At 47.6% G+C, this 20,407-nt stretch overlaps 1 protein-coding gene across 4 annotated transcripts in view; it reads left to right on the forward strand.

The window, feature by feature from the left end:
* Positions 1–20,407, forward strand: part of PHC2 (polyhomeotic homolog 2) — a 72,689-nt gene that overhangs the window by 28,846 nt on the left and 23,436 nt on the right. For 2 of the 4 annotated variants that reach the window (XM_075191067.1, XM_075191070.1), the window contains 7 exons: positions 5,142–5,306; positions 5,379–5,444; positions 6,138–6,299; positions 7,494–7,583; positions 7,744–7,984; positions 17,011–17,351; positions 17,736–17,883. In XM_075191067.1, coding sequence (XP_075047168.1) covers positions 5,142–5,306; positions 5,379–5,444; positions 6,138–6,299; positions 7,494–7,583; positions 7,744–7,984; positions 17,011–17,351; positions 17,736–17,883 — 1,213 coding nt within the window. The remainder of the gene's footprint in view (positions 1–5,141; positions 5,307–5,378; positions 5,445–6,137; positions 6,300–7,493; positions 7,584–7,743; positions 7,985–17,010; positions 17,352–17,735; positions 17,884–20,407) is intronic. The other 2 variants (XM_075191068.1, XM_075191069.1) reach the window with 2 other exon arrangements.

Here is a 20,407-nt window from a genome sequence, read left to right on the forward strand (position 1 = left end):
CTTGACTTTGATCCACAGTAATATGCACAATATAAATGTATAAATGACTGAACAACACTGCCAATATAGAAAGTCTCTTGAAGTAATCCGGCATGAGATAACACAGTCAATGATGGCAGTAGAGTCAGCAGATAGTACACTCCAGAGGAGAACCAACACAGTCAATGATGGCAATAGACTCAGCGGATAGTACACTCCAGAGGAGAACCAACACAGTCCAGCAAGGTATGCAATACACAGCACAGTCAATGGGAAGTATGCATACCGTGGTTCAGGAGAAGGCAGTCAGACAGGAGTGCAGAGATACCTGAAGGGCAGGAGGCCAGCAGGATACAAGTCCCTGGATGGGTGAAGCAGGGGTCTAGCAGGTGCAGCGCACAGGTAGGTAGACCAGCAGGGAACACAGGAAGGCGTGGAGCGCGGATCAGCAGTAGATGGATGAGTAGCGCTGAGGAGTAACAGCAGCGGGTCTCTGCGGGAACACGGAGGTAACCAATAGCAACCAGCAGGTGCAGTAACGATGGGACACCGGAGCAGAGTTGAACTGGAACAGATGATCACGGAGAGTAGCGGGTAGCAATAGTGGCAGCAGACTCAAGGAAACACGGTAGAGTAGACAAGGACTGAAGACTGAAGCGCACAGAGGCAGCGGATAGGAATCAGCTAAACAGTCACGATGAAACACAGACGGGTTGCAGGTTGAAGACTGTAGTGCACGGAGGCAGCGGATAGGAATCAGCTAGCAGTCACGATGATGAAACACAGACGAGTTGCAGGTTGAAGACTGTAGTGCACGGAGGCAGCGGATAGGAATCAGCTGGCAGTCACAATCATGAACAGGTGAGTGGATGTGGTTGAAGCCTGTAATGCACGGAGGCAGCGGATAGGCATCAGCTAACAGTCCCAATGATACATGGTAGAGTTGAAGTGATTAGAAGACTGTAGTGCACGGAGGCAGCGGATAGGAATCAGCTCACAGTCACGATGATACAGTAGATGGTAGAAGTGGTATGGGAACCACAGTAGCAGAAGTGGTTTGGAAACCACAGTGGTAGAAGTGGTTTGGAAACCACAGAATCAGCAGGGCTGAATAAACAGGAAACACAGGAACACCTTCAGAGACTCATGGGGAATGAGACTCCAAGATCAGGCAACGTGGTGTTGACCACAGGTGCTTAATATAGGGAGGTTGCCTGATCTGCCAATTAAGTTAAAGGAACATACACTGAAGGTTTGGAAAGGGCTGCGCATGCGCAGTCCCTCAGGATAGAGGACGTCCACGGTTCCTAATAGTCCGGGAAGAAGCACTCACAGTCCGGTGAGTGACAGCCCATTCTAGTTACTGGTGTATAACACAGAGCCCATTCTAGTTACTGGTGTATAATATAGAGCCCATTCTAGTTACTGGTGTATAACACAGACCCCATTCTAGTTACTGGTATATAATATAGAGCCCATTCTAGTTACTGGTGTATAATATAGAGCCAATTCTAGTTACTGGTGTATAATATAGAGCCCATTCTAGTTACTGGTGTATAACACAGAGCCCATTCTAGTTACTGGTGTATAACACAGAGCCCATTCTAGTTACTGGTATATAATATAGAGCCCATTCTAGTTACTGGTGTATAATACAGAGCCCATTCTAGTAACTGGTATATAACACAGTGCCCATTCTAGTTACTGGTATATAACACAGTGCCCATTCTAGTTACTGGTATATAATATAGAGCCCATTCTAGTTACTGGTGTATAATATAGAGCCCATTCTAGTAACTGGTATATAACACAGACCCCATTCTAGTTACTGGTATATAACACAGTGCCCATTCTAGTTACTGGTATATAACACAGTGCCCATTCTAGTTACTGGTATATAATACAGAACCCATTCTGGTTACTGGTATATAATACAGAGCCCATTCTAGTTACTGGTATATAATACAGAGCCCATTCTAGTTACTGGTATATAATATAGAGCCCATTCTAGTTATCGGTATATAATATAGAGCCCATTCTAGTTACTGGTGTATAATATAGAGCCAATTCTAGTTACTGGTATATAATACAGAGCCCATTCTAGTTACTGGTGTATAATATAGAGCCCATTCTAGTTACTGGTGTATAACACAGTGCCCATTCTAGTTACTGGTATATAACACAGTGCCCATTCTAGTTACTGGTATATAACACAGTGCCCATTCTAGTTACTGGTATATAACACAGTGCCCATTCTAGTTACTGGTATATAATACAGAACCCATTCTGGTTACTGGTATATAATACAGAGCCCATTCTAGTTACTGGTATATAACACAGAGCCCATTCTAGTTACTGGTATATAACACAGAGCCCATTCTAGTTACTGGTATATAATATAGAGCCCATTCTAGTTACTGGTGTATAATATAGAGCCCATTCTAGTAACTGGTATATAATATAGAGCCCATTCTAGTTACTGGTGTATAATATAGAGCCCATTCTAGTTACTGGTATATAATACAGAGCCCATTCTAGTTACTGGTATATAATACAGAGCCCATTCTAGTTACTGGTATATAACACAGAGCCCATTCTAGTTACTGGTATATAACACAGAGCCCATTCTAGTTACTGGTATATAATACAGAACCCATTCTGGTTACTGGTATATAATACAGAGCCCATTCTAGTTACTGGTATATAATACAGAGCCCATTCTAGTTACTGGTATATAATACAGAGCCCATTCTAGTTACTGGTATATAATACAGAACCCATTCTGGTTACTGGTATATAATACAGAGCCCATTCTAGTTACTGGTATATAACACAGAGCCCATTCTAGTTACTGGTATATAACACAGAGCCCATTCTAGTTACTGGTATATAATACAGAACCCATTCTGGTTACCGGTATATAATACAGAGCCCATTCTAGTTACTGGTATATAATATAGAGCCCATTCTAGTTACTGGTATATAACACAGAGCCCATTCTAGTTACTGGTATATAACACAGAGCCCATTCTAGTTACTGGTATATAATACAGAACCCATTCTGGTTACCGGTATATAATACAGAGCCCATTCTAGTTACTGGTATATAATACAGAACCCATTCTGGTTACCGGTATATAATACAGAGCCCATTCTAGTTACTGGTATATAATACAGAACCCATTCTGGTTACCGGTATATAATACAGAGCCCATTCTAGTTACTGGTATATAACACAGAGCCCATTCTAGTTACTGGTGTATAATATAGAGCCCATTCTAGTTACTGGTATATAATACAGAGCCCATTCTAGTTACTGGTATATAACACAGTGCCCATTCTAGTTACTGGTATATAACACAGTGCCCATTCTAGTTACTGGTATATAACACAGAGCCCATTCTAGTTACTGGTATATAACACAGTGCCCATTCTAGTTACTGGTATATAACACAGAGCCCATTCTAGTTACCGGTATATAACACAGAGCCCATTCTAGTTACTGGTATATAACACAGAGCCCATTCTAGTTACTGGTATATAACACAGAGCCCATTCTAGTTACTGGTATATAATACAGAACCCATTCTGGTTACTGGTATATAATACAGAGCCCATTCTAGTTACTGGTATATAATACAGAGCCCATTCTAGTTACTGGTATATAATACAGAGCCCATTCTAGTTACTGGTATATAATACAGAGCCCATTCTGGTTACTGGTATATAATACAGAACCCATTCTAGTTACTGGTATATAACACAGAGCCCATTCTAGTTACTGGTATATAACACAGAGCCCATTCTAGTTACTGGTATATAATACAGAACCCATTCTGGTTACCGGTATATAATACAGAGCCCATTCTAGTTACTGGTATATAGTACAGAGCCCATTCTAGTTACTGGTATATAGTACAGAGCCCATTCTAGTTACTGGTATATAATACAGAGCCCATTCTAGTTACTGGTATATAACACAGAGCCCATTCTGGTTACTGGTATATAACACAGTGCCCATTCTGGTTACCGGTATATAATACAGAACCCATTCTGGTTACCGGTATATAACACAGAACCCATTCTAGTTACTGGTATATAACACAGAGCCCATTCTAGTTACTGGTATATAACACAGAGCCCATTCTAGTTACTGGTATATAACACAGAGCCCATTCTAGTTACCGGTATATAACACAGAGCCCATTCTGGTTACCGGTATATAACACAGAACCCATTCTAGTTACTGGTATATAACACAGAGCCCATTCTAGTTACTGGTATATAACACAGAGCCCATTCTAGTTACTGGTATATAACACAGAGCCCATTCTAGTTACTGGTATATAACACAGAGCCCATTCTAGTTACTGGTATATAATACAGAGCCCATTCTAGTTTATTCACCTGTGGTATATGGACCCCTGGGGTGAAATAATATGCAGTTAACGGATACTTATACTAATTACACTAAACTCAAAATAACTGGTTAATATAAACGTATTAATCATAAACATATTAGGATGGTGTTTATTTGAATATTATACACATTTGGGGGACATTGGTAAACATCGATCCTCATAGGGCGCTATAAGACCGCACCCGACACCAGAGCAGACAGAACCGGTTTATCTGCAATAATATGAAAACACTGGGGGCTAATTATCAACGGGGGGCTGAAAAAGGCTAAGTCAAAATGTAAGGTGTCTACAGTAGCTAAATGAACTAATGCAGTTGTCCCGAAACTGTGCACCGCGTCGATTTCACAGGGGTGCCGTGCAGAGGCGGAGCTAGTGAGCTCCGGGGACGAGGGAAGCAGGGTCTACAGCTCGCTAGGTTCAAGCCTCTGCATCTGCAATGCAGCGTGCCCCATTTTCTCCATGGGCCCTGGTTCGCCACTGCTACCGTGACCAGAGCCGGTGGTAAGCAAGGCGGGGGACTACTTGGTAATTATTTTTGCTTAGGAGTGCCTTGAAACAAATATGGAGACCCTAAGGGTGCCTCGAACTGAATGCGTTAGGGATCCACTGAATAACATTTTCTGTGTAATGCTGTAATAAATGTGTTTATTAGAGAGTGGGGGGACCCTCGATGCTGGCAGGGTGCCTGTTACACTCAGATACCTGCAGGTGTATGTATGTGACTCTTTCCTTACTGTGTAGGTGATCCAGCAAGCTCTGACCCGCCAGCCCAGCACCGCAGCGCAGTACCTGCAGCAGATGTATGCGGCTCAGCAACAGCACCTAATGCTGCAGACAGCAGCGCTACAGCAGCAGCAGCAGCATCTGAGCAGCGCCCAGCTGCAGAGCCTGGCTGCAGCACAGCAGGTGAGGGGTTACCCGAGGGCACAGCCTCCATTTACCAGTGGGACATAAGATTAAACTGCGGTGTATTTATAGGCAAGTCTGGCAGCCAACAGAAGTACCCCCAGCGTGTGTCAGCAGGGTCCCTCCCAGCCCCCAGCGGTGAGTATACTGTGTAATGCACCAGGTGAGATCTGCACTATGCTGCCACCTGGGGGTGGAAGGGTGGTAATACACCTGCAGGGGAGCTGGGTTATTATACAGTCTCTGAGCGGAGAGTACAGGGAGATACTGCAATATAATGAGTCCCACGGCCACTATGTGTCACTGCAGCTCCAAGGAAAAGTCAGAAGTCCCTCACATCGCTATGTACGGCGCCTATCATTACTGTGTAGTGATCTATCAATGCCCAGCACCTGCCACTTCCCTGCGCTCTCCAAATATAACTATTCCTTTATCCCCTTCCTTATACAGAGCTGCCGTAGAGACAAATCTTGTGTACTGTGGTACATCAGCAGCAGCAGCAATTTATATAGCGCCACTAATTCCGCAGCGCTGTACAGAGAACTCACTCACATTAGTCCCTGCCCCATTGGAGCTTACAGTCTAAATTCCCTAATATACACACACACAGACACAGAACGAAAGAGATTAAAGTCAATCTAGTAGCAAACAATTAACCTACCAGTATGTTTTTGGAGTGTGGGAGGAAACCAGAGCACCTGGAGGAAACCCACGCAAACACGGGGAGAACATACAAACCCCTCACAGATAAGGACACCCTCCATATTGAAGAACAAACTGTGTATCGGAGCCAGTGACATATTGAGATGATTCTTCTTTGTGTTTTGGCAGCAGATTAACCTGACCAGCTCTCCTCAGATCATCCAGCGTCCACAGACAGTCAGCTCCACGCCGCCGGCGTCCGGTATAACGCAGCAAGCCGTTCTCTTGGGAAACACAGCCTCCCCAACGCTGAGCGCGAGTCAGGCACAGATGTATCTGCGAGCACAGATGGTAGGTAGCAGTCACATGATACTTGTTTCCTAAATATGTGTATATCATGCTGCCCTCTGGTATAGGTTGTGCCCTTTCGTCTCTCAGAGATTGGCGTCAGTATTCCGGCGTATTCTTGTACACCTCAGACATGCCACAATCTGCGATCGCTCCCTCTGTCCACGGCTTTACTTGTGACTCATTCACCTGTTGGCACCCACACAGACACCTCCAGGATTATAGATTATATATACCGCTCTGTGGTAATCCATATGACTCATGACGCTAGCCACCATCTTGTGTCAAGTCCGTTTCTAGCAGTTTTGACGCCGCTGCACAATACTTAAGCTGGGCACACACTGATACAATTGTCATTCAGATCACACAATAAATGACCATTTGTTCAGATATTCCAAGAGTGTGTACGCTCCCAAGATCATGTTTTCTCGCACCAAAGCATATCCCATCTGTTGATTTGGTTTTCGAAACTTCATAAAACCGATGTCGGGCAAATGTGGAAGTGTGTACGCAGGGCCGCCAAGAGGAATGTGGGACCCCGCTACAGCAACTTCATGGGGCCCCTTACAAAGACGCCTAAGGGGGCATGGTCACACCAGGTTGGTGGTTCTTCCCACTGCACAACCAGTCCAGGCCCCCCCAGACAGGCCCGGGCCCCGGTACTTTGTATCTGCTCCCCCATCCTCTTGGCGCCCCTGTGTGCTCGCACTCATGACCTGATCTCCATTGAGTGTACACAGTCATGATCCTTTCAGCCGATGGTTATGAGAGGTGAAGATCACAGATCTGGAGGTACATCGTGTTGGTGTGTACATTGGGACTTTCAGTTGCTGGTAAAGTTACATAAGTGTGTACCCAGCTTTACTAGCTGGTCGGCATCAGAGCGACCTTGTCATACTGGACAATACTCTACTACCTGATACACGCACCAGGCCTTCAGCCTGGACTCCTGACTCCCGTATACCGGCCGGAGCCACACACTAGAGACCACCTCCGTATTTACCAACACGTCCAGTAACGATGGACGTCAGGCCTGGTATTATTGGGTACAGGGTGGTTTGGGAGGGCAGATTGCCCAGTTCCTGCAGATATTGCAGCGTTTGGTGCCAGTACCCATGTACATTTCCCATTAAATCCTCTGCTTGTTTCCAGGCCAGGAGCCGTACACTACAGACTCTGTTTCCTTTCTTCCCCCAGCTTATATTCACCCCGACAGCCACAGTGAGCAGCATCCAGTCCGAGGTCAGTTCTGGAAGCACCTCTCAGACCCCCACCATCAGCACTCAGGTAACGTTCTCCATGTCATGACATTACCAGCAGTGAGACCACTGAGCAGGGCATTGCTACCATCTTGCCTTCAGTCCGGCTGATCTGTGTGCCACCTCGTTCTCTCATCACACAGGGGCCATGCCAGGTCCTGGTGCAGATGTTACCGTCTGTGTTTCAGGTACAGAATCTCGCTGTGCGGGGGCCAGCTGGAGGACAGTTACCCAACCTGGCCATGAAACCAGCCACAATCAGCATGAACCTACAGCCTGTGACCAGCGCATCTCAAACCAAAACTGCGGGACACATACGAGGCGATGGCGCAGACATCCACAAGAGGGGAGATGCCCAGGGCGCTGACAGCCGGGTGCTCACGGGCAGGACAGTGATCCCGGTGTCGGCACACTCCATCATCACACCAGGTGAGGTCTCCATGTCAATAACGGATATATAATATCATTTTCTGTGGATTGTTCTCCTATATTTCACACTAGTAATGATCTCCAGCGTTCTCACACTAGTAATGATCCTGATCTACAGTGTTCTTGCACTAGTAGTGATCCTGACCCCCTATGTTTTCACGCTAGTACTGATCCTGATCTACAGTGTTCTCACACTAGTAGTGATCCTGATTTCCTGCGTTCTTACACTAGTAGTGATCCTGATCTACAGTGTTCTCACACTAGTAGTGATCCTGATTTCCTGCGTTCTTACACTAGTAGTGATCCTGATCTCCTGCGTTCTCACACTAGTAGTGATCCTGATCTCCTGCATTCTCGCACTAGTAGTGATCCTGATCTCCTGCGTTCTTACACTAGTAGTGATCCTGATCTCCTGCATTCTCGCACTATTAGTGATCCTATTCTCCCTACGTTCTTGCACTAGCAGTGATCCTGTGCTCCGGCGTTCTCGCACTATTAGTGATCCTGAACCCCCTACGTTCTTACACTAGTAGTGATCATGATCTCCTGCGTTCTTACACTAGTAGTGATCCTTATCTCCTGCGTTCTTACACTAGTAGTGATGCTGATCTCCTGCGTTCTTACACTAGTAGTGATCCTGATCTCCTGCGTTCTTGCACTAGTAGAGATCCTGATCTCCTGTGTTCTCACACTAGTAGAGATCCTGATCTCCTGCGTTCTTACACTAGTAGTGATCCTGATCTCCTGTGTTCTCACACTAGTAGAGATCCTGATCTCCTGCGTTCTTACACTAGTAGTGATGCTGATCTCCTGCGTTCTGACACTAGTAGTGATCCTGATCTCCTGCATTCTTACACTAGTAGTGATCATGATCTCCTGTGTTCTCACACTAGTAGTGATCCTGATCTCCTGCGTTCTCACACTAGTAGTGATCCTGATCTCCTGCGTTCTCACACTAGTAGTGATCCTGATCTCCTGTGTTCTCACACTAGTAGAGATCCTGAACTCCTGCATTCTTACACTAGTAGTGATCCTGATCGTTCTCACACTAGTACTGATCCTGATCGCCTGTGTTCTCACACTAGTAGTGATCCTGATCTCCTGCGTTCTCACACTAGTAGTGATCCTGATCTCCTGTGTTCTTACACTAGTAGTGATGCTGATCTCCTGCGTTCTCACACTAGTAGTGATCCTGATCTCCTGCGTTCTCACACTAGTAGTGATCTTGATCCCCTGCGTTCTCACACTTGTAGTTATCCGGTTCTCCCTACATTCTCACACTAGTAGTGATCCTGATCCCCATCATTCTCAAACTAGTACTGATCCTGATCTCCTGTGTTCTCACACTAGTAGTGATCCTGATCCCCTGCGTTCTCACACTAGTAGTGATCCTGATCCCCTGCGTTCTTACACTAGTAGTGATGCTGATCTCCTGCGTTCTTACACTAGTAGTGATCCTGATCTCCTGCATTCTTACACTAGTAGTGATCCTGATCTCCTGTGTTCTCACACTAGTAGTGATCCTGATCCCCTGCGTTCTCACACTAGTAGTGATCCTGATCCCCTGCGTTCTCACACTAGTAGTGATCCTGATCCCCTGCGTTCTTACACTAGTAGTGATGCTGATCTCCTGCGTTCTTACACTAGTAGTGATCCTGATCTCCTGTGTTCTCACACTAGTAGTGATCCTGATCCCCTGCGTTCTCACACTAGTAGTGATCCTGATCCCCTGCGTTCTCACACTAGTAGTGATCCTGGTCTCCTGCGTTCTCACACTAGTAGTGATCCTGATCTCCTGCGTTCTTACGCTAGTAGTGATCCTGATCTCCTGCGTTCTCACACTAGTAGTGATCCCGATCCCCTGCGTTCTCACACTAGTAGTGATCCTGATCTCCTGCATTCTCACACTAGTAGTGATCCTGATCTCCTGCATTCTTACACTAGTAGTGATCCTGATCTCCTGCATTCTCACACTAGTAGTGATCCTGATCCCCTGCGTTCTTACACTAGTAGTGATCCTGATCTCCTGCGTTCTCACACTAGTAGTGATCCTGATCTCCTGCATTCTCACACTAGTAGTGATCCTGATCTCCTGCATTCTTACACTAGTAGTGATCCTGATCTCCTGCATTGTCACACTAGTAGTGATCCTGATCCCCTGCATTCTCACACTAGTAGTGATCCTGATCCCCTGCGTTCTTACACTAGTTGTGATCCTGATCCCCTGCGTTCTTACACTAGTAGTGATCCTGATCTCCTGCATTCTCACACTAGTAGTGATCCTGATCTCCTGCATTCTTACACTAGTAGTGATCCTGATCTCCTGCATTCTCACACTAGTAGTGATCCTGATCCCCTGCGTTCTCACACTAGTAGTGATCCTGATCCCCTGCGTTCTCACACTAGTAGTGATCCTGATCCCCTGCGTTCTTACACTAGTAGTGATGCTGATCTCCTGCGTTCTTACACTAGTAGTGATCCTGATCTCCTGTGTTCTCACACTAGTAGTGATCCTGATCCCCTGCGTTCTCACACTAGTAGTGATCCTGATCCCCTGCGTTCTCACACTAGTAGTGATCCTGATCCCCTGCGTTCTCACACTAGTAGTGATCCTGATCTCCTGCGTTCTCACACTAGTAGTGATCCTGATCTCCTGCGTTCTCACACTAGTAGTGATCCTGATCTCCTGCGTTCTCACACTAGTAGTGATCCTGATCTCCTGCGTTCTCACACTAGTAGTGATCCTGATCCCCTGCGTTCTCACACTAGTAGTGATCCTGATCTCCTGCGTTCTCACACTAGTACTGATCCTGATCCCCTGCGTTCTCACACTAGTAGTGATCCTGATCTCCTGCGTTCTGACACTAGTAGTGATCCTGATCCCCTGCGTTCTCACACTAGTAGTGATCCTGATCTCCTGCGTTCTCACACTAGTAGTGATCCTGATCTCCTGCGTTCTCACACTAGTAGTGATCCTGATCTCCTGCGTTCTTACACTAGTAGTGATCCTGATCCCCTGCGTTCTCACACTAGTAGTGATCCTGATCCCCTGTGTTCTCACACTAGTAGTGATCCTGATCCCCTGCGTTCTCACACTAGTAGTGATCCTGATCTCCTGCGTTCTCACACTAGTAGTGATCCTGATCTCCTGCATTCTTACACTAGTAGTGATCCTGATCTCCTGCATTCTTACACTAGTAGTGATCCTGATCCCCTGCGTTCTCACACTAGTAGTGATCCTGATTTCCTGTGTTCTCACACTAGTAGTGATCCTGATCCCCTGCGTTCTTACACTAGTAGTGATCCTGGTCTCCTGCATTCTTACACTAGTAGTGATCCTGATCCCCTGCGTTCTCACACTAGTAGTGATCCTGATCTCCTGCGTTCTGACACTAGTAGTGATCCTGATCTCCTGCGTTCTCACACTAGTAGTGATCCTGATCTCCTGCGTTCTTACACTAGTAGTGATCCTGATCTCCTGCATTCTTACACTAGTAGTGATCCTGATCCCCTGCGTTCTCACACTAGTAGTGATCCTGATCTCCTGCATTCTTACACTAGTAGTGATCCTGGTCTCCTGCATTCTTACACTAGTAGTGATCCTGGTCTCCTGCATTCTTACACTAGTAGTGATCCTGATCCCCTGCGTTCTCACACTAGTAGTGATCCTGATCTCCTGCGTTCTGACACTAGTAGTGATCCTGATCTCCTGCGTTCTCACACTAGTAGTGATCCTGATCTCCTGCGTTCTTACACTAGTAGTGATCCTGATCTCCTGCATTCTTACACTAGTAGTGATCCTGATCCCCTGCGTTCTCACACTAGTAGTGATCCTGATCTCCTGCGTTCTTACACTAGTAGTGATCCTGATCTCCTGTGTTCTTACACTAGTAGTGATCCTGATCCCCTGCGTTCTCACACTAGTAGTGATCCTGATCTCCTGCGTTCTTACACTAGTAGTGATCCTGATCTCCTGCGTTCTCACACTAGTAGTGATCCTGATCTCCTGCGTTCTTACACTATTAGTGATCCTGATCCCCTGCGTTCTCACACTAGTAGTGATCCTGATCCCCTGCGTTCTCACACTAGTAGTGATCCTGATCTCCTGCGTTCTTACACTAGTAGTGATCCTGATCTCCTGCGTTCTCACACTAGTAGTGATCCTGATCCCCTGCGTTCTCACACTAGTAGTGATCCTGATCTCCTGCGTTCTTACACTAGTAGTGATCCTGATCTCCTGCGTTCTCACACTAGTAGTGATCCTGATCCCCTGCGTTCTCACACTAGTAGTGATCCTGATCTCCTGCGTTCTTACACTAGTAGTGATCCTGATCTCCTGCGTTCTTACACTAGTAGTGATCCTGATCTCCTGCGTTCTCACACTAGTAGTGATCCTGATCTCCTGCATCGTCACCTTGGTGATTTCTGTCTGTACGGCTCAGTCATGCTAGTTTGGGCACAATGATAAGTCTTATTTATCCATCCGTCACTCTCTCTTCAGCCACTATCACAGGGTACGTCATGGACCTGCTTCTTCCACATCCCTGGGGATACTCCCAGCACTTCCTGATACTTCATCTGGCTCCAGAACTGGGCTCTCTCACTCCAGGATGGAGCCAGGGTTGTCATAGAAACAGACCCCACTCCTGGGGGTTATAAATAAATGATCAGTACTTCCATCAACCCCAGGCTCTATAATAACCCCTTCCCTGCCATTAGATATCATCACATCTATTAAAGACAGGGACAAGCCAGAGCTGGCTGGAGAGAATATATGAAAATATCTTACAGGGTCACTGTATAAATCACACGGAATATATTGAGCTTAGCTAGTTCCTGTGATTTATAGTAACCGTGAATTCGCTGATATTCCCTAAACTGTACTACAGCAGGTGGACACTTACACCGACTGCGCCTTTACACTGACCATACCCGTACACATTCTGCATCCGTACACCGACCACGCCCTTTCACTGACCACACCCTTGCACAGACCGCGCCCTTACACCGACCACACCCGTACACAGGCTGCATCTGTACACCGACCGCACCCTTACACCAACCACTCCCGTATACTAAATTCATCCGTACACTGACTGCGCCTGTACACCGACCGCACCTTTACACAGACCGCACCCTTACACCGACCGCGCCCTTACACCGACCGCACCTTTACACAGACCGCGCCCTTACACCGACCACATCTTTACACCGACCGCACCCTTACACCGACCGCGCCCTTACACCGACCGCACCTTTACACCGACCGCACCCTTACACCAACCACTCCCGTATACTAAATTCATCCCGTACACTGACTGCGCCTTTACACCGACCGCACCCTTACACCAACCACTCCCGTATACTAAATTCATCCGTACACTGACTGCGCCTTTTACACCGACCGCACCTTTACACAGACCGCGCCCTTACACCGACCACATCTTTACACCGACCGCACCCTTACACCGACCGCGCCCTTACACCGACCGCACCTTTTACACCGACCGCACCCTTACACCGACCGCACCTTTACACCGACCGCACCTTTACACAGACCGCGCCTTACACAGACCGCACCTTTACACAGACCGCGCCCTTACACCGACCGCACCTTTACACAGACCGCGCCCTTACACCGACCGCACCTTTACACAGACCGCGCCCTTACACCGACCGCACCTTTACACAGACCGCGCCCTTACACAGACCGCACCTTTACACAGACCGCGCCCCTTACACCGACCGCACCTTTACACAGACCGCGCCCTTACACCGACCGCACCTTTACACAGACCGCGCCCTTACACAGACCGCACCTTTACACCGACCGCACCTTTACACCGACCGCACCTTTACACCGACCGCACCTTTACACCGACCGCACCTTTACACAGACCGCACCTTTACACAGACCGCACCTTTACACAGACCGCACCTTTACACAGACCGCGCCTTTACACCGACCACGCCCTTACACCGACCGCACCTTTACACCGACCACGCCCTTACACCGACCGCACCCTTACACCGACCACTCCCGTATACTAAATTCATCCGTACACTGACTGCGCCTTTACACCGACCACATCTTTACACCGACCGCACCCTTACACCGACCGCGCCCTTACACCGACCGCACCTTTACACCGACCGCACCCTTACACCGACCGCGCCCTTACACCGACCGCACCTTTACACCGACCGCACCCTTACACCGACCGCGCCCTTACACCGACCGCGCCCTTACACCGACCGCACCCTTACACCGACCGCGCCCTTACACCGACCGCACCTTACACCGACCGCGCCCTTACACCGACCGCACCCTTACACCGACCGCACCCTTACACCGACCACGCCCTTACACCGACCGATCCCTTACACCGACTGCTTCCTTACACCGACCACTCTGGTGGTAAATGAAGAGTAGAAACCAGCAACAGTGACGCCAGATACAGAGTCCCAATTCCGTCACTTATTTTTCCCACTGCTTCTGCTGGAGCACGTTCCACGTATCTACTACTCTTTCAGAAAAATTATATTTCCTAACACTATATGTGAGCTTACCCCCCAGTTTTATACTGCCCCCCCACCACCCCTGCCCGCCTTGTCCTAAACCTCATTGTAGCCTGGAAAATACAACTAGCTCCAGTTTGCAATGGCGGAGATAAAAGCCATGGTAGTTTTATATCCTATGTGGCTCATTGTCAGTTAACTGCCACATTCTCTGACTAGCCCCCCACCGCCACCCCCCAAACAGCATGTGATTGGTCGCTGTGGGCTACGTCACCTTTGTGCACCAGTTTAATAATTGTCCCCCGGAGGATGAAATCCTACATATTACTGTTCAGTACAAGATAGTTTATAGCACCAGACACCATTATGTTATTGGATTACGTGTGTTACCACTGTGCTATTTTCAGACTTCTCATCAGTCACGAAACCTTAGAGGAAGTTCTGTTTCTGTACACATTACATGCCGCTATATATAGTATAGGAAGCGTCCTGCACTTCATGTGGTCTACAGACTATTGTTACCAACACAATCCTGTCCCACTGCGCCCCCTAGAGGCTACTCTACTATATGTCACCTCAGTGCAATCTCACCATTGCCCCAGGATAGGGAATTCAGGAAATAATCACGTTCTTCGCCCATTGTAATCCAGCACCTCACTTGTACATCTGTATGGGAATGATAAATACATAAGTGACAATAATGTATGAACTGTATGAGTCATCTTCATTGAGAAATACGGTATATGCCAAGCGCCCTGCCCTGAATCTTCACACGGCCGTATCCTGCACTGCCCGCGTGTGCAGGTGGATGCCGGTATGTTTAATGTTCAGCTTGCACACGTAATTACATTGTTTTTACTGACATATTTTACATCTGAAATTTTTATGTAAAATGTAACCAAATCTATATAAGACCCATAGGGACATATTCAATTGTTGGCGTTATAGGCAAAATTAACGTGCCGCGCGCACCATTACCGTCATTACGGTGATAGTGCGCGTAAATAGCGGTATTACGGTACTTTTCTTGCGGTGAAATCCAGCTTACTATTACCGTAATACCGGTAATAGTTTTTCCGCCGGCAGAAACCGCCGAGAATTGAATATACCCCAGAATGTTCTGCCTTTATTATTTCAACATAAAGCGTCCTGCCTTTGCTATTGGACAATGTGAATTAAAGTATACATATTTAGTAATTTGGAGCAAGATAGCAGACAGGGAGTAGGAGCAGGCAGTATAGATAGTGGGCAGGGAGTAAGAGCAGGCAGTATAGATACTGGGCAGGGAGTAGGAGCAGGCAGTATAGATAGTGGGCAGGGAGTAAGAGCAGGCAGTATAGATACTGGGCAGGGAGTAAGAGCAGGCAGTATAGATAGCAGGCAATGATTAGAAGCAGGCAGTATAGATACTGGGCAGGGAGTAGGAGCAGGCAGTATAGATAGTGGGCAGGGAGTAGGAGCAGGCAGTATAGATACTGGGCATGGAGAAGGAGCAGGCAGTATAGATACTGGGCATGGAGTAGGAGCAGGTAGTGTAGTTACAGGGCAGGGAGTAGGAGCAGGCAGTATAGATACAGGGCAGGGAGTAGGAGCAGGCAGTATAGATACTGGGCATGGAGTAGGAGCAGGTAGTATAGATATTGGGCAGGGAGTAGGAGCAGGCAGTATAGATACTAGGCAGGGAGTAAGAGCAGGCAGTATAGATACTGGGCAGGGAGTAGGAGCAGGTAGTATAGATAATGGGCAGGGAGTAGGAGTAGGCAGTATAGATACTAGGCAGGGAGTAAAAGCAGGCAGTATAGATACAGGCAATGATTAGAAGCAGGCAGTGTAGATACTGGGCAGGGAGTAGGAGCAGGCAGTGTAGATACTGGGCAGGGAGTAGGAGCAGGCAGTACAGATACTGGGCAGGGAGTAGGAGCAGGCAGTATAGATACAAGCAATGATTAGAAGTAGGCAGTATAGATACAGGCAATGATTAGAAGCAGGCAGCATAGATACTGGGCAGGGAGTAGGAGCAGGCAGTATAGATACTGGGCAGGGAGTAGGAGTAGGCAGTATAGATACTGGGCAGGGAGTAGGAGCAGGTAGTATAGATACTGGGCAGGGAGTAGGAGTAGGCAGTGTAGATAGCAGGCAGGGAGTAGGAGCAGGCAGTATAGAGACTGGGCAGGGATTAGGAGTAGGCAGTGTAGATAGCAGGCAGTATAGATACTGGGCAGGGAGTAGGAGCAGGTAGTATAGATACTGGGCAGGGAGTAGGAGTAGGCAGTGTAGATAGCAGGCAGGGAGTAGGAGTAGGCAGTATAGATACTAGGCAGGGAGTAGGAGTAGGCAGTGTAGGTATTGGGCAGTAATTAGGAGCAGGCAGTATAATATACATTTTCCTTCTGTCTCCTGTATGTACTGTGGTTGATCTGTGTTGTCCATCACCCAACTTACATACAGAGTATGTTTGTGCCTCTGTTTGCCTCAATGTAAAGATATAATTCATGTTCTCTTCTCAGCCTTCGCTCCACAGGTTGTGCAGCAGCAGAAGCAGATTCCGCATCAGTTTTCCATTCAGAACCAGCCGCATATTCAGCCCCGTCCTGTCCTGCCCGTCACACAGATCAGCTGCCCACTGCAGCCCCTCACCCACCAGCCACAGGTGTCCCAGTGTCTCACCTCCTCACCCATCACATCCCAGGCATCACTGGAACCTCTGTCCAGCGTGCACCGACCGAGTACAGTTCTGCAGCTGCCCCAACAATGTGCCAGTGCCTGCGGACCAGAAGTCACTGTACAGCGCAGGCTTCTCCCGCCAAGTACGGCAGTCATTCTGCATATCCCAACCGCCTCTGGCATGGTAAGTGTGGCGAGAGAGGCCCATATAAGGACTGGTAACGGTGCATACACAAGCATGGCATTGCCTGGACACATATGTTAGGGGCAGGGGGCATCTGTCCCCCAGGCGGTCCCATAGTAGGCTACCTTGGATTGGGTCACTGGGCTACCTGCATTTTTTTCCCTTTAAAACATTTGTAGTAGGCTGCTGAGCAGAGTCCCCCTTCCTCCCGGGCTAACATTTGCCAGCCAGCCCCTGGTGACTGTGTTGTGCTGGATGTAGGCTGTGCCCAGATGGATGTTTTTCTTGAGGGTGTTGACATATGAATGACCTTAAACATTGATTTTCAGGTGTATACAAGCAGAGCATTGTGTCCTTATCATGTTACTCCTCTTCTTCCTGCAGGACAGCATCCAAAAGCATTGTACTGCCCCCGCACGTAACCCGTCCATCAGCCCTTGTCTGGTTCATATACAACCCCAGCCGTCGCCAATTGCCCGGGCCGCCGTCTCCGTCACAGAGACCTCTGAGCTGCACAATCCGCTGCTGCACGGTGAGCCATGTTCACATGACATGCCCAGGAGATGTATGATGAGATTAACACGCTCTGTAGGCTGGAAAATGTCTATTTGTTATGGGAGGGTGCAGAGTTTAGATGGAGAATTCAGTATTTTGGTGGAGGGTCAGGACGGGTAGGACTATAACTTTATATACTCCTGTAGGATACTGACCAGGCTGGCAGCTTCTAATCCGCGGTGTAGTACAACCAAATGTATGCCCAAGCTATGGCGGAGGCGAGCCCAGCACCAGGCCCTCCCGCTCCATTCAAGCACCAGGAATAACGCTCTGTCCGCCCAGAATCCAGGCATCACCCAGTAATAATGTGCCTATTCTGATTTGAAAAAAGCATTGCTGAAACATGCACGGGGAAGCCTTCACCGAAGAAAGCCGACGAGTCTCTTCACCAGCAGAGGCTCCCGCTGGGGATAACGTGGCGGTAGACCGTGATAGGTACTGAGAAGCCTTATCTCTGGGGAAAACATCTCACCAGAAATACAGTTTTTCTCTATATAGAAATGATCCTTATTACTGCTGCTAGTAATAAATATCCCTTTCCTTGGCTCATCTGGGTCCCACCTACAGACCGGTGATACCAGTTGTGTGGTGACGAGCAGAGGCTCATTTTATATCATCATCATCATCATCATCATCATTTATTTATATAGCGCCACTAATTCCGCAGCGCTGTACAGAGAACTCATTCACATCAGTCCCTGCCCCATTGGAGCTTACAGTCTAAATTCCCTACTATAGACACACACTCACACACAGACAGAGAGGGAGAGACTAGGGTCAATTTGATTTCAGCCAATTAACCTACCAGTATGTTTTTGGAGTGTGAGAGGAAACCGGAGCACCCGGAGGAAACCCACGCAAACACAGGGAGAACATACAAACTCCACACAGATAAGGCCATGGTTGGGAATCAAACTCATGACCCCAGTGCTGTGAGGCAGATGTGCTAACCACTAGGCCACTGTGCTGCCCCAATCATGCTATGAAATATGAAAAGCCGAGCAATGAGTGAACGCTCTAGGTATCCACCCCCAACCACTCCAACAGCAAAATAACAGCATTCACATTTAATACAGAGAACTGCCAATGCATGAATAGCGCCTAAAATATATAAAAAGCCCCCACCGCTACATTACATTAATCGCCCTCATATGACATTACTATCTCCCATCGGTCCCTATACAACATTAATCCTCTGTGCACACCAATCCACGCATGATATTAATAGCTCCCCCCCCCAACTGTTCTATAGTGGGAGTTATGCAACAGTGACGCCTGCAGGTAGAGAGGGTCTTGTCCGGAAGGAGAGAGGTGAGAGGCTGGAGAGATGGAGAAGATATAAGAGGGCAAGAGCAGGAGCTAATCAGGGTGGCTACCACTGGGTGTGAATCTATCTAACAGGAAGAGCAGCAATGCTCTGTCTGGCCAGTTTGGACCCACTCCGGATGGCAGCTCGATTCACCCATTGCCTGGTTCATTACAGATGCAGCCAACACAAGTCCTTTCAGTAGCACCATTTACACCCACTATAGGTTAGTTGTAAATAATAGTGATGACTGACATGGCATAGTCACGAGATATACTATAAACCAATATATAATGCATTATATTACAGCAGTCATTAAAATCTTCGTTATTTATTAAATTAATATAAAAAAAACAAACTTTTTTATATTTAAATATAAATATTCAGTTATTTTTAACTTTGATAACATAAGTTATATATGTTGACCTTTTATTGTACAGACTGCAGAATACACATTGTGTATCCTGCTGTCCGTTCTGTGTGTCTGTATACGTCAGGTAACGTTTAGGCAGAGCGTAATACACCCAGATTGAAATAAAAGGTATCTTGAGATAAGCTTGGATTTGCACAGTCTGAACTATGCTCAATTTACGTGCTCTTTCTCAACACGTGTTGCGCACACACACACACACACACACACAGTGTAGGGGGGGGGCTGTACACACACACACACACACAGTGTGGGGGGGGCTGTACACACACACACACACACACACACACACAGTGTGGGGGGGGCTGTACACACACACACACACACACACACACACAGTGTGGGAGCTGTACGCACACACACAGCGTAGGGGCTGTACACACACACATACATACACACACACACAGTGTGGGGGGGGGGGGCTGTACACACACACATACATACACACACACACACAGTGTTGGGGGGGCTGTACACACACACACACACACACACACACAGTGTGTGGGGGGGTCTGTACACACACACACACACACACACACACAGCGTAGGGGCTGTACACACACACACACAGTGTAGGGGGGGGGGCTGTACACACACACACACACACACACACACAGCGTAGGGGCTGTACACACACACACACACAGTGTAGGGGGGGGCTGTACACACACACACACACACACACACAGCGTAGGGGCTGTACACACACACACACAGTGTAGGGGGGGGCTGTACACACACACACACACAGTGTGGGGGGGG

The sequence above is a fragment of the Mixophyes fleayi genome, chromosome 11 (assembly GCF_038048845.1).
Source record: "Mixophyes fleayi isolate aMixFle1 chromosome 11, aMixFle1.hap1, whole genome shotgun sequence".
Taxonomy (NCBI): Eukaryota; Metazoa; Chordata; class Amphibia; order Anura; family Limnodynastidae; genus Mixophyes; species Mixophyes fleayi.